The sequence below is a fragment of the Dermacentor andersoni genome, chromosome 1 (assembly GCF_023375885.2).
Source record: "Dermacentor andersoni chromosome 1, qqDerAnde1_hic_scaffold, whole genome shotgun sequence".
NCBI classification, from domain to species: Eukaryota; Metazoa; Arthropoda; class Arachnida; order Ixodida; family Ixodidae; genus Dermacentor; species Dermacentor andersoni.
This window is the reverse complement of record NC_092814.1, coordinates 321351761-321366369: the sequence shown is the minus strand read 5'-3', so window position 1 is coordinate 321366369 and position 14609 is coordinate 321351761. Positions and strand designations below refer to the sequence as shown.

At 48.2% G+C, this 14609-nt stretch overlaps 1 protein-coding gene across 3 annotated transcripts in view; it reads left to right on the top strand.

The window, feature by feature from the left end:
• Positions 1-14609, top strand: part of LOC126516697 (nose resistant to fluoxetine protein 6-like) — a 194094-nt gene that overhangs the window by 117396 nt on the left and 62089 nt on the right. For all 3 annotated transcript variants that reach the window (XM_072285500.1, XM_055063918.2, XM_055063919.2), the window contains one exon: positions 3989-4206. In XM_072285500.1, coding sequence (XP_072141601.1) covers positions 3989-4206 — 218 coding nt within the window. The remainder of the gene's footprint in view (positions 1-3988; positions 4207-14609) is intronic.

Genomic DNA, 14609 nt, shown 5'->3' with positions numbered 1-14609 from the left:
AAGTTGGCCGCCCTGCTCTATAGAGAAATCCGTTCAGGGTGCGAGAACTCCGTGTCCTGTAGCGCGAGGAGGATCCGTAGAATCGTACAGGAGGGAAGCTGTGTGGCGGAGACATAACGCTGACTCCAAAGCGCGCTCTATACATATAGTAGAACTGCTCCTGTCTAGCTTTTTTTTCTTAGTTGTGCCGCATTGACTGGGCGACTTAAATTATGAAAAGCAGCACTGCTTTTCCTCTGTAAAGAAATACCTGAAGCGCTCGCAGGTAACGCACGGACCTTATAGTGCACACCTGTGACTGCTACACGCCTGTCCCACGCGTCCAGCGTTGTAGGATGCGCGCGGATTGCGCGCGACTTCTTTAAGTGCAACGTATGAGCGTTAGAGCTCATGCACGCAGCCGTCATCCGCCCCGTCCCGTCACCGTCACACCACCGGTGTTCATCAAGAGAGAGAGTTTCCTTGCTGGTGGCTCCACAAAAATGGGACGCAGAGCATCGCTATAAGACACGTCGCCGGCGTGCCGTTTTCGAAGTGACATCGGCGAGGAAGGGCTCTCTCCATGCCGACGGACACCGGTGCCATGACGGGAAGGGGTGGATGACGGCTGTGTGAATCAGGCGTAAACGCGGGGAATGGCTGATCGACGGTGTGTCGACCAATCAGAAATCGCGGGACCTGATTTATTCCGGCGCGATCAATTGGCACGGAAAGCTGTCCGAAAACAAAGTGGGCAAGAACGGTGGGCTCCGATTACTAGTTATTCGGCTATTCCTAGAGGCGCATCCGCGTACTCAGGCGCGTACGAAATCGTCTATCTGGTCAGGACTGAGTAAATTTGCGCCTCAGCAATGTGCAAGCACACTCCAAGCGCCCGTGCCCCCTGGAAGATGTAGGATATACGACGAGAGGTTCGTGGACACGGAGACGTCAAAGTGTCACGTGGCAAAAGCAGTTCTCGGTATATCTCAAACTATTGAAGCGTGATGGATCGGGCTAGTTGGTTATTTTCCGTACATAATTCATTGGCAGTGCAAAATCAGGACACGTGACGAAGTATAACGACGATGATAAGCACAGCACTTGTCCTTGTTGTTCGTTATACCTTGTCCTGCTTTTACGCTATCACTGTATAGGTACGACTCCAAGTATTGTTTGACTTTCTCCGAAAGGCGGGGCGCAGATCATGTGCAGTGTTAGCGCGGGCAATGTGTGCGAAAAGCATAGACGTCGCTACAAACAAGTGTTAGTATAGATGAGGTACAACGTGTTACCCCCTTTCATAACCCATCGGCACATGTGCGTACCTTAAACATCAGACGGACAAAATAATATAACGATTGGATTCACATTCCGCAGGTCTCGTTCTTTTTTTCTTTTCCTCATTTGCCGCCATTCCTACGCGTCCGTGCCGCTTTCATCCCCGAGATGGACTACTAGAATAGCGGTGGTGCAGTGGCTGATAAGACTAAATACCGCGACAGAATACGAAATTTTGTGCGGTCATTCCTACCCAGAATCGGTGCCAAACTATTTGCCACTCGTGTTTTGCGCGAATCCAGCGATGCACCACACCCGACCCCTGCGCCGATGAATACCAATGAGTGCACATTGCACTCGACTCTGTACGGCGTGCGGCACGCGTCACTTTATCAGATGCACGAAAGAATCTTGCAAAGGTGCAGACGCGCGCAATTAGAGAAATGCATGCGTGCCGCGGAATTTCTGCAGCATGCAAGCGCCTTTCTTTTTCTTTCGTTCTGTGTTTCTTTCTCGTTTTCTTATCCTCCGCTGTGAAGGCATGGGAAGTGTAGGTCGTTAACGTTGGTCAACTCTGTAGGCGGCTGAAGGCGAAGCAAAAGCACAAATGGCTTGTAGGTGAATTTGTTGTGATTTTGTATCCTCGCCCTCCTAAATCACACTCACCGACCCGCTCTGATCTTGTAATCATATACAGAGGCCACACCCACCGTCGGCTTTGGGTGTAACGGACACAGTTACACTACACGTGAAAAGGTAGATATCTGCCTCTTGAGTAACAGGACATTACATATGACATTCGGCATGCTATTTTCAGTGTTGCTTGTTGTTCGCACACAGCATCTTGGCCTCGGAGTTTTTCGACGTAGCTGCAATACGATAGCGCATGAGCGCAGCCACGTGGTATCATTTCATATTTCGGGGGCTTTCTTTAAACGCCGAAAAAAATCACCGCGCAGCATGTGCGTTGCCAGAAAAAAATTTGAATCGGTCGTTTCTGAACACCCTCTACAACGCAACTAAACGCACCTGGCCCTAAAGTGTTTATTAATAAGATTGCATAATTGATCTTGCTTAATAACTAATTAAGCGGAATGTAAAGAAAATGCTCTAAGGAGCACCACGTGACGGCAGACCATATGCCGTTGGTTTCATTCAGCTGCGGCTGACCACTTCCTTAAAATCCTTGGTTCAAGTTACGTGAAACGCCCTGTAGATTGAATCTAATCCTTTGTGATGCGGCATTTCTGACAGCTCTATACAACTCGCTTTATATTATAATTTTCAATCTTAACCGCTGGTATGGATTTTATGATACCCTGTTGCACGATAAGTTATCAAATATTTTGACGCATCAAGAAAAACGTAGGGTGGCGGTACTCGTACTTGGCTCTTTGCCCGTCGTCTACGCGACGCAAGTATCACTTCCTTTGTTTATACATTCTTTCCTAGTTTCTGAATGGCTTCTCATGTAAAGCAATGGCTGCTGAAGAGAATTACGAGTGAATATAGAGTGAAGTCACAGCGTCACGCCAACGTTTCGTCAGCAGCACTTGTTAAAACTTGAGACAAATTTCTCTTCACGGTTTTCGTTAAAAACCGTGAAGAGAAACCATGCTTGCTGTATAGTTCTGGTAACTTAGCTATATATTATTGCGAAAATGTGGCGCGTACTCGGTGTGCAATCTTGTCTGTAAATACGCTGTAAACGGACTCGAAGGCGGTCCTTGGCAGCCACACACATGTCGCAAACGAGTCGAATAAGGCAGAAGGAACCAATGCACCTGTGATAACGATTACTCTTTTCTATGGTCAGCTTTCCTTGTTCCTTTTCGTTTTTAAGCATCCAAACTGTAGGAATCCGGAGCCCGGTCGAACTGCAGTTCGCAGGTTCTTCTCTGTTACTTCCATATTACTCGCTAATAACTGATTGATTGATTGATTGATTGATTGATTGATTGATTGATTGATTGATTGATTGATTGATTGATTGATTGATTGATTGATTGATTGATTGATTGACACGGCAGACTAAAATGTTTCAGGCGCCCCAACACGTGCTCGTTGGTAATATTTTCTCTCACATGTCTTATCCTTTCTGATTATCTTTTCTGCCCTTCATCCAGCACAGGCTAGCCAATCGGACGTGTGCCTTGATTAACCTCCCTGTCTTTCCTCTGCCCTCTCTTCGTTCTGTCACAAATGGGTAGCAGTGGAGAGACTGAAGCAGAAAATGAATCAATTAATATTTATGCGAATACAACAGTAGACATACAGAGGAGAATATGCAGAAGGAGGTCCCGAGGTTACATACCGCAGGCGGACCGGACCTCTTTTATTATTACTTTAAAAAAATATCCTAGCGAACAAATAATATGGACAAAAATCAGATGTTGGCACTTATAAAAACAGTATCTCAAATTTCAGTGGTTAGCATGAAAATCACCATAAGAGATGGGCAGTCAACGAATTTAATGGAACACAGCAGGTAATTACTCAGCAATGAAATTGTTTTCGCTAAAATACATGCACAGGCATTATTTCTTTCAATTCGAAGTGTACTAAATAATAAAATGAAAGAAGAAAATGCTCATTTTCCCGTAATTAGTGTGCACTTTAGGCAGCAAAAAGTTATTACGGGTACCTCGGCTACTTATTGCTGGTTCGTTGCGAGTTCTAAAAAGCCCATTTTCTTCTTCTTCTTCCCCGCCTTGCGCATGTTCCTCAGTGCTGGACTCCATCGGACGGCCCCCGTCGGGCATCCTGGACGTGACCATGTCGGACTACGGTGACTACGACCAGTGTCTCGAGGTTGTGTCGCTGACGCGCTCCGGTGACGAGGACTTCCGTGGACAGCACTGCAACATCCAGGTCGAGCACCCGCACATACCCGCCCTCACGAAACACGCCATCGCCCGTCTGCCGCAGATACTCAAGGAGGACAGTGTAAGTGTGCCGCATACTTTGCGTTTGTATCGTTTCTTTTCTTTTTTTCAAGGTATGCATATGCTGATCAGTACTGATCAGTTGGCTCAGTACTCGTCTACCCAAACATCGCGATAGTCTAAAAGGCATTCCTTCTCCTCATCTGTCGGCCTATTGCTAAAAATGGGGTCGTTTGTCGCCGTATGCGGATTCCTTATACCGGCGAACTCGACAGAACTAACTGCTGAAGCATGTTGTATTCAAATGAACTTCTTTGATCAGTGATTCAGCTGTTTGACACTGTATGAGAAGGACAAAAGAGAGGCATGAAGTGCGCGAGGCCTTGGAGTAGCCTCTTCCTGCACCACCCAAGAGAGAGACAGTCTAGTACCACTTTCTCGACAAGAGTCGAGGTGTTTTCACTTGAACAGCAATGGCTGCTTTAGTTAGTTTCCCGCTGATTCGTCGCAGTCAGCGTCTCCTTGAGCGTCGTCATCTATATAGCTCCCCGGGGACCATCATGATCTTATCGTCGAGCGAAAAGGTAACGTAGAATGTCTAAGAAGAGAAAGGAAGGAAGGAAGGAAGGAAGGAAGAAAGGAAAGAAAGAAAGAAAGAATGAAAGAAACAATGAAAGAAAGAAAGAAAGAAAGAAAGAAATTGAAGAGGAAATGCATTAGCTGGCTCAGGTGTGGGGTCCTTCTGAAGACTCACGATCCAACCAACCTTGCCACTGTTTATATAGAACATCGATGGCGCGTACGCCAAAAAGCAGCAGTGACATATGACGTAGCCTCATCGATGCGCGCTGAGGTACACGATGCAGATATAAACCAGAGCGGCGGTCGAAGAAGTTGGGCGCCAAACCGGCGCCACCGAGTGAAGCGCAGGGTAGGAACACACGCACGCACGCACGCACGCACGCACGCACGCACGCACGCGCACGCACACGCACACGCACACGCACACGCACACGCACACGCACACACACACAAATGTCGTGGTCCTCTAGAGGTGCAGCAAGCAGGATATTTGCATTGTCAAAGCAAAGGCGCGGGTGAAACATTAATCGGAGGGAAACGCAGTGTAGCGTGTTTTTCGGCTTTCCTTACATTGCACACGTTTACGCGTACCGAGGCCGACCAAAAGCTCGCGGACGGCCCTTCCCGTGGTCCGAGCATTTGTTCTGGGATTCTTGAGCGTGCACCCAAGGCTATAGGTGCACCTCGGTCGGGTTTCGATTTTCGCCGCAGCCGGGGGTCGAACCCGCGACCCCGTGCTCAGCAAGAAAACGCCCATAGCCCACTGTGTCGCCACCGAGTTTCCATTGCGACGAAGTCTGGACACTCCCGGTCCACACCGTATACCGTTCTGTCCACGAGGTGGATTTGCATACGAAGCCGGACTCAAAGGGACAGTGATGCCCGAATTGTCTGCGCGAAGCCGCGAATATTTGTCGTAGCTGATAGTGGCGGGCTAACCCGTGACTCTTATTGCTCGTTCCTGTGAGTTTGTACACACACTTGCATCACAAATATGGTTTTGTTAATTCCCTGCTTCAGTTGGAGCTCCTTGCCGCAATACCGTTCTTTCGTCCTGCTCCTGTTTGCGCTTTCTGCCATGAATCTGCACCCAAGTGGGTCGGCTTTCTACTTATTATACGCTACCGTAAATCTTGTGCAAGTTGTTTCCACTACTTTGCAATGACCTTCAACAGGCCACCTACACTCTCGTTAGGGACAGTAACTCTCTTTTTATAGCAGAGGACTGTGACACCGATCACCAAGAGAAAAGATGTTATGACGGTGTTTTACCCTGCTATATTGTTTTCTTTTTAAACATTTTCTCCTGTTATATTACCTTAAATGGCCTCTGCAACCCCACTTTGGATCTTCGTTTCTCGCTACACGAGCAAGATCAGGCCCGATGCAACACATGGGACATCCTCGGTACTCAGTCATTCATACTAAACTATGCTGTGCTTTTCATTTCTCTCTCTCTCTCTCTCTTTGTATTTCTCTTTCGCCGATCAGCCTGCGAACATGTCTGCTCGACCGTTGAAACAAATCCGCCAATGGCGATTTCCATATTCAGTGAAGCGATAGTGCGCGTCCTGACGCAACACAGACGACGAGAGATCACGAAAGGACTGAAACGCTTGCTCGGAGAACCTCTGCCACTGTTGTGGCAGAGCCTTTTCGAGCGAGCATTTTGAGGACGAAATTCTTCGCCCCGTTCAAACCTGTTCTTGAGCGGGAATCCGAACAGTCTCCAACGTCATTAGGGATCCGAGAAAATTCGTTTGGAACTTTACGAGAGTCAGCGAAATCCGATGTAAGCCACCCTATACCAGACGTTTACCATAGTGACAAAATGAAGTAACTGAGCAGTTTGGCAAAAACGGTGCTCAAACCCAGGCTACAGCGCCCAGGTACAGTTAGCACTCCTACACAGCGAACCACTAACCTATCTCCCACGTGAATGCAGCGACATCTTACGCGTGGTGTGCGGCAGGCACGACGTGAGCTCCGGGAGCGCTTCGTGTATAGTCATACCTGTGGGAGGCAACACTAAAAAGCAGCTACTTTTTAACAGCGATGCTGTTTTAAGCTGGTGGTTTGGCTGGCGAACGTGCGCAGCAAAACCTCGCCGAGCGATGACGTCATCGCGCGCGCCGGCACCGCTTCACCGTAGCTTTGCCTCACCGCGCCGTACGGAAGCCGCGCATGCGCAGATGCGGATCTAAGCCGTGACGTCACCGCGGGGGTATAAAAGCAGCTCCGCTTCCTCCTCCGCGCCAACCGAACACCCGCGGGTATCGTAGAGACAGATGCGACAGAAAAAGAGCGTCACTCCCGAAGAAGAGGAAGCGGGGCGCAAAAGCCGCGGCGCCGCTACTCGAGAACGGATGCGACGACGTCGGTCCGATCCGAATATCGCGCCGGTGAAGCGGCTGCGAAACGTCAGCGAGTTGTCGAAGCGTCTGTGTAGTTGTGCCATCGGACGACGACAGAAATGACTGGTACTGAAAATAAAACAACACATTGTACATGCTTTAATGATCGAGTGTTCGTTGCTCTTTGGGGGGCTAACGACGACACCACGCAGAAAACTTGACTGAGTCTCGAAGCATAACCACACAGAAAGTGTCGCCGAGTCTCCAAGCATAACCACTCATAAACTGAGACGAACCAAGAATAACCTAGGTAGGGCCGCCAGCTTCGCTGTTTGCCCAGTCTTCGCGCCACTAATGCGAAGCTGCCCAAATTTTTTAAATTTTTTGATCGGAGCCGTTGGCGCCATTTGCTCCATAAAGCATGAGTCGCAAATGACAAGGAAGCTGCAGCTGTTGGTCCTAATGCCGTTTCATTGACAACTAAGGCGGCTTGAGCACAAACACGTCCTGGGTACCAGTAACAACCGACAAGGCCTTCCACATCCCGGCGACGCCATCATGACTCCGTAAGAGAAGACGCCTCGTGATCGAACGAGTCGTCGAGCACAACGCGCGCTGGCCACTTATGTTCGTCATACGTGTACTGCAGCACACAGCATGTAGCGCCTGGTGTTGTGATGTAATCTAGTGCACGTTTGCATGGCAAACCATTTGATGCTCAGCGGCCATTCTGTCTATCTGGTGTTTCGTGCTAGTCCTGTTTCTTTGCTTCCACTGCGAAATGACACATCAGTCGAGCAACTATAACTGGCCAATATGTTACTGCCTTAATATAGAACGCAATATTGGTGTTGGTAGAAACCGCACAAAGGTGGATTTCATGCTCGTGCCTACGTCCTGACACAGACTGCCCCGACAACCTTTTCATTGTTTTTGTTCTGTTTCGACAAGTAAATAACCGACGATGCACGCGTTGACTAGGCATCGCAGGCATCTTGGACGCTCCGCAATTGTTTAAAATAAGAGCTGCCAGAGGCTGTACACTCTTAAAATTACACCCTTCACTCTTAGAAAAATTTACACCCTTTGGGGCTTATCTTGTCCCACAACGATAATCGTCATCTGTCTTGCCCGCGTTTCCTTTCTTTAACGCTGCGAGCTCGGTACTTCCCAGTCACGAACGACATGCGCGTAATCAGTGTGACGCAGAATTCTCGACAGGAAAGTAGCGAGCGCCGAGTTTTTAAGAAAGGAAACGCCAGCAAGGCAGATGACGATTATTGTTGTGGGACAAATATACACCCCAAAGGGTGTAACCGTTTTAAGAGTGTATTACACTGGCAATATTTCCCTTCGGTTTTATTGATTTATAATTCGTGGCAGCAACTTGCCGATATTGGCGATAGCGAAGACCTGTCGTCATGGCAGCCAATGACGAAGGGCAAAAAGACTGGAAAATCAATCCTTACATATTGCGGGTCTATACACTCTAAAAAAAGTTTGCACTCTTTGGGGTGTATATCTGCCACACAACGATAATCGTCATCTGCCTTGATGCGTTTCCTTTCTTTAACGCTGCGAGCCCGGTACATTCCAGTAACGCACGGCATGCGCGTTATCAGCATGACATAGCATTCCCGACAGGAAAGTAGCGGGCGAAGCGTTTTCAAGAAAGGAAACCCATTAAGGCAGATGACGATTATTGTTGTGTGGCAGATATACACCCCAAAGGGCGTAAACTTTTCTTAGAGTGTAGAAGTAACAACTAATGAAACGAAACATAAACAAGTACGGAGGCAAATATTTCATTTTTTTTTTCATACCTGAGTTCTCTGGGCTCACCTTTCTCCCTCTTCTAGATGTTTCCTCACCCTTTATGGCTAGCCCATAGTTATAATTGCGATCTCATAACTAAAAGTAATATGTGCACTCTGTATAGCTTTGAAGAACAATTTACTGCGATAAGATTTTTACAATGCTTTGACTGCATTTCCAAAATAGTCGCTATTTTCCTTTTTTTTTTCACATGCCGAATCTGTTTTCTTTTCAGGGAGAAAGAGTGGCGGCGTTGGCGAGTGAAGTATGAAGTTTCTCATCTAGGGTAGTGATGATTATTAACAGGTGCCTATGCTACAGACGTTGTTAATGACACGTAGTGCATGTACGGCGAATACTGTCCTAATGTCGCACGTGAATGGCTAACCCTGCCCACTTCTGTGGCAGTGACGATCGAGTCCGTTTTTTCAAGAGGTGCGCAACCCAACTAACCTCGCGCACTTGTGACTTCAACTCGTGAATTGCGTAACTTTCAAACATCACAATTCCTCGTTTTTCGGAAGGATCCCGAAGTGCTTGTGTGTTCGTTGTACTTTTTCTTCTTTTCTTTTTTGTGCGCGTTTGAGAACCGTAAGCAGCCGAAATTTACATCGGTGCCCAACCACAGCGGCGTTCTGCACAGCCTATAAACTGTTTTCGTGATGGTGAAGTTTTACTGCACGAATCCAAACGTACTTCGTTAATGCTTGCAAATTTCCGTATAACGCGAAGTTAATTACCTTCCTTCACGATACAGTTGATAGCAATGTCAATAACGAACGCTAGCGAACTATTGTAACACTATCAATCGTACTATCTCAAAATCCTTTTACACTACCGATAGTTAAAAAAAAAGTATCGATGCTATTGACAGTCAATCACGGATAGTTTTCATCACTAGCATCATGTTGTCGTTTTTTTTTCGTTTTTTTCGTTCCTCGTGGTCGGTCCCCGTCGTAGTCAGCCTTGTATTAAAAGGAAACAAAGACTATTTTTCCCCAGTGTATTTTACCTGGACCAACATGCAAACAGAGAGGGGTGCGAATAAGTGCGCGGGCGGGGAGGGGCGTAGCAATCGCTAAATCGTCATTGCTTTCCTTCGCTTTTTTTTCTTTAGAATACTGCATGCATAAGCAGTTACGATGACGAATCGCAGTGTACAGAAGGTGGGCATAATCCAGAAACAGGGTGTCTTCGCAGAGTGACGTCGTTTTCAAGAATTGCAGAAGCTGTAATGCACTTGATAGAGGGGGCGGGTTGGGGGGAGGCAACCATGACGTCACTGAGAAAGTGCAGAAACGTTACCATGCGCATAAAAGTGAAAACCGTGACGCGCAAAATGGAACAACATTCGCGCACCGTGGCCTTGAGAGCAGGGGGAAATACAGGACGAATCGTCAGTGGTTTCTGAGAACGCACAATTAACGACAGAATTAGACGGGCTGTCCGAGCAAAGGTTACGCTGTACGTCGAGCGCCTGGCTTCCAGAATGAATACTTACTCAGTGAAAAAAATACAGAAAGGTAAAAAAGCGTTATGGTTTACACGAGCGTCCATTACATACGCAAGAACACGCACACACATACGAAAAAAAAATCTGGCGCAGGTCATTCGAATGAGGATAGTGATGTAGGCGAGTTGGTCTAAGTTGTTGACATGAATGTAGCACAAAGGCACTGTCTACCAACATAATTTTATTGGTCAAATACCGTATACACTATTTTTACAGTGGAGCTGTATGTGGCTAAGATGCTGGGATCCTTTCGCGTCCGTCGACAGCAAAGTATATTCATCAATGGCTCGTATCCAGTAAGCAAGCAAAAAAATGCAAATGGCTTATAGCACCGCAAGGCAGAGGCTACAAGCACTCAGCAAAGTGAAGCGAACAGTGCTAACATTCTTTGGAATCATGCATACAACATACAGAACAGCATACGTTTCAATAAATAACAAGCTCAAAAAAAAAAACATCCGAACCACATAACTGATGATAAGGCGCTCGTGATAGCAATGCGAAGCACGTATCGCTCCCCGCAAACGTTTCCCGGTAATGCTTACTGTTGCACAAGCTGCTGCTGCGGTTACGCCAGCTTGCGACGTGGGGTGTGACGTCCCCTAGCCGTTCGTATATATAAGCCTAGTATATATATATATATATATATATATATATATCCTAGTAGCTGATTTCAATGTTATTGCAGCACCGCTGGACGGCGGTGTGCTGTCAAAATTGCGATTACTCCCATTCCTACCATTACTCTAACATAGCACTACTAAAATTACTCCAAAGCCATAAAGCATTGCATACCACCTTCAGCAGTTGTAGTGGCGGTTTTGAACAGCTTCGCTGGACACCCACTTTCGAAGGGCTGGGATGGCGAGTTTTTCTCTGTCAGAGCGCAGCTGCTTGGCGCCCGTTCCCGAATTTAGCGTCGCCATCGGCCTCGCCGTTGTGCCTTGCCGTAACCAGCTCCGTAGCCGGGGCCAGCGCGCGGCTGGCGCCATCTCTCGCGCACGGCTCTCCCCTTGCTCTCCCCTTGTCCTCCAAAGTTAGATCACGTGTTTTCGCCTATCTTCTCGCCTCCTTCCTCGGCGCAGCGCCGTTGCGGTGACTCTCGCCGCTACCCTACACTCCGCCCTCGCCGTCCCTTCTCTCGCTGTCGCGGCACTGCCCCAGGGCCAGCGGCGGGCGCTCCTTGCCGCCTCGCGCGTGACCACGGCTCTCAGCCCTGTCTCTCGCTTCCCCGTTTGCGGGGCGCGTTCCTCAGTGGCATTTGTCGCCTTTGGCAGTGCTTGCGCCTGGCTGTCCTTCTCCCGTCTCCACTCTTGCCCTGTACCTCCCCTTACCTGCCGTAGTGCCGTTGCGGTGACTCGAAAGATAGTTACAGCGTTTCGTCCCCTTACTTCTACTTCCCACCCCAACCTTGTGCGGCCACATTGAGGCATGTCCGTGAGTGAAGGAGTGTGTGACCTCTACTCAATACCCCCGTTTTCCACCCGTTTCCTCATTCCCCCTCAGAAGAAACATTAAATAATAATTGCTAATCTCCCCCCCCCCCCTCTCCGCGGCGGTGACCCACTATAAGATGGCGAGATGGCACGTCGCCGGAGCGCCGGCTTGATAGCGGCGGATCGCGGTCGGTGCTGCCCAATCCGAAACACAGAACCGCCTCCCTTCAGCACTGCGTGTTCTGTATGCGATTGCCTGTTGAAATAAGGCAGCAGCTGCGCTCAAAGATCGCATTACCAAAAAGCGTAATCGTCGGCCAATTTTTTTTCCCACATTGAACACTTTTTTTTTAAAGCCTACAGAATTTACTCCAATCATGTCATTGCAGATTATCTGAACAGGCGGATGTCTTTTCCAAGAAAAAAGCTAAGCAATTCATTCACTAAACGAACTAATTACGTTAACTTTTTAGAGACAAGTTTTACGGCACAGTTGGAAAGTTGCAGGGGAATCGCCAGAACCGTGTACAGTTCGATGTCTCTAGATTTCCAAACGGCCATCTAGACCGAAATCACATGGTGGCGTCAATTTATCCGTTCAATTTACCCGATTACGCACGCGGTACCGAAAAGCGCGGCTCACAGTGCTACCCCGCCTGTGACGTAGCATGACGCCGTAAAATAGAGCTTCGTCATGCTGCGTGATAAAGCGGTTTGTCTCACCTCTGCTGCTGCAGCGCTAATGAGCCCAATCGGGAGTTGTTCAAACTGCCAATCGAAATGCGCTCATGGGAAGAGGGAGGTGTGACGTCAGCGTCAGTTTACGCCCCACTTTTGCGCCACGGAGAAGTTGGACGGAGAGCCGCGCTTGGCGGCGTCGCGTGCGTAATCGGGGGAGGTATTCTGTAAGCGTCCACCTAGTGGACATGTCCATTTCGTCTGCTGCTGAAGCGTTAATTGGCTGTGGCGCCTCGCTGCCGCGGATGCGCAGCCCGGCATAGCCAATCAGAACTTCAGCAGCAGACGAAATGGACATGTCCACTAGGTGGACGCTTACAGAATACCTCCCCAGGTAAACTGAACGAATAATTTGACGCCAGTTTGGCGGCCATATTGAAACGTAGAAACACGGACCTAGATGATTATGACGATTCCCTTAGTCTTTCCAGTATAAGCACGTACCGTAAATATTGTAATTATATAGAGAGCTAATTAATGTCGTCAGTATAATTAGTGAATTGATTGTTCAGGTCTTTCTCGCAAATGATGTCAACATTTTTATCTGTATATTGACGTATCTGTAGTAGCCACCGGTGATCACTTCGTCTCCCGCAGCTTCCTGTAAACGTTTGTCTCCTTTCAACTTGATTGTATTAAGTGCGTAAAGAACATGCGGTGGTTCATGTTGCTGAACATAATTATTATAATTTTTTTTCAATGAACACAACAGCACTCAGTTACCAAGGTGCTACCTCTCTACGTCTATAGCACTCTTCCTTCACGGTCAGGCAAACAAGGATGGCAGCCCAAATGTATGCGCAAACAAACAACGCGTTCGACTCGTCAGTCCGCCCGCATACACACACAGCGGAGTACACAGATGACGACGCATTCACGTGACCTCCGCTGTCCAAGGCCAGTGTGCGATGCCATTATGGCGCGATACTGGCGATTTACTTTCTGGTGTTCTTTTTTTGTTGTTGTTGTTTTTTGGGTTTTCTTGTTTTTGTATTTTCACCTTGGTTCCTTAGGAGCCCTTGGCGACGGGCTGCGTGCTTCAAACATTCGCAAAGTAATTCGCTCAGTTCGCAGCATAATGGGCATTGTTTTAACGACTCCGCGAGAGCGTTTAAGGAGCAATTCTTTTCAGGAGAATGAAGCCAATATTCGCGGTGTGACGCAGAAACGAGGGAAGCGAGGCAGAAAAGAGAGAGGGGGGGAAAGAGCGCCCGTTTCCCGGGGTTTCCGCCCATCTTTTATTGCGCTAATCGAGGAACGGAATTATCCCGCATTAATAAAGATACCGGAAAGAAAAATAAAACGCAAGCTCGCACACTCGCGAAAAAGAAACGTGCAAGAATACGGAAAGCGTTGCTGTTGTTTATTTGTTTATTTATGGGCCGTCATTCCAAGCACGTTCGCGCCTGTTTTATCCGCGTGTCGAAACAGCGTTGCGGCGTCACGCTGAATAGTACTCATCGTTGGAAGAAAGAACAAAAACAAAAGTAATAATCCCAGCCTCCGGTAAACAAGAGAAACGAAGACAAAAAAAAAAAAAAAAAAACGCACCAGAAACGTCATTACATGCCGCTGCATGCAGGTTCCGGCGTCTCGCCTTCTCGAAGCGTTTTGTTTGTCTTCATTCACTGTCGCGTTAGACGCCTACTAAGTGGTCATTCGTGCGGCCTGGCGCCGTGTAATTCGTTGTCACAAACGAAGCAGTCGCTGTTAGCGGACGCTAAACACTTATGTAGATGAGCATCCAATAGACGCGTCACGGCTGCAGCTGCTGCGGCTTCTCGCGGCGCTTCCCTTGACGACAAAGCCTGCTCCTCTCTCCCTCTCTAGAGCACGCGGCTGTTCGTGTTTTTCTTTTTGTTGTTGTTTTTTTCCTTCCGCCTTTATTAGCCTGTTTTGTTTTCTTGTTGTGCGTGTCGTTTCCCGGCAATTAGTGCGCGCGATGCGGCCGCCCGTGCGTGCAAGCTGAATTCACTACGCCGAGCGCCTGGTCGTCTCCCAGCGCGGCCGTCGCACTTCACGGTGT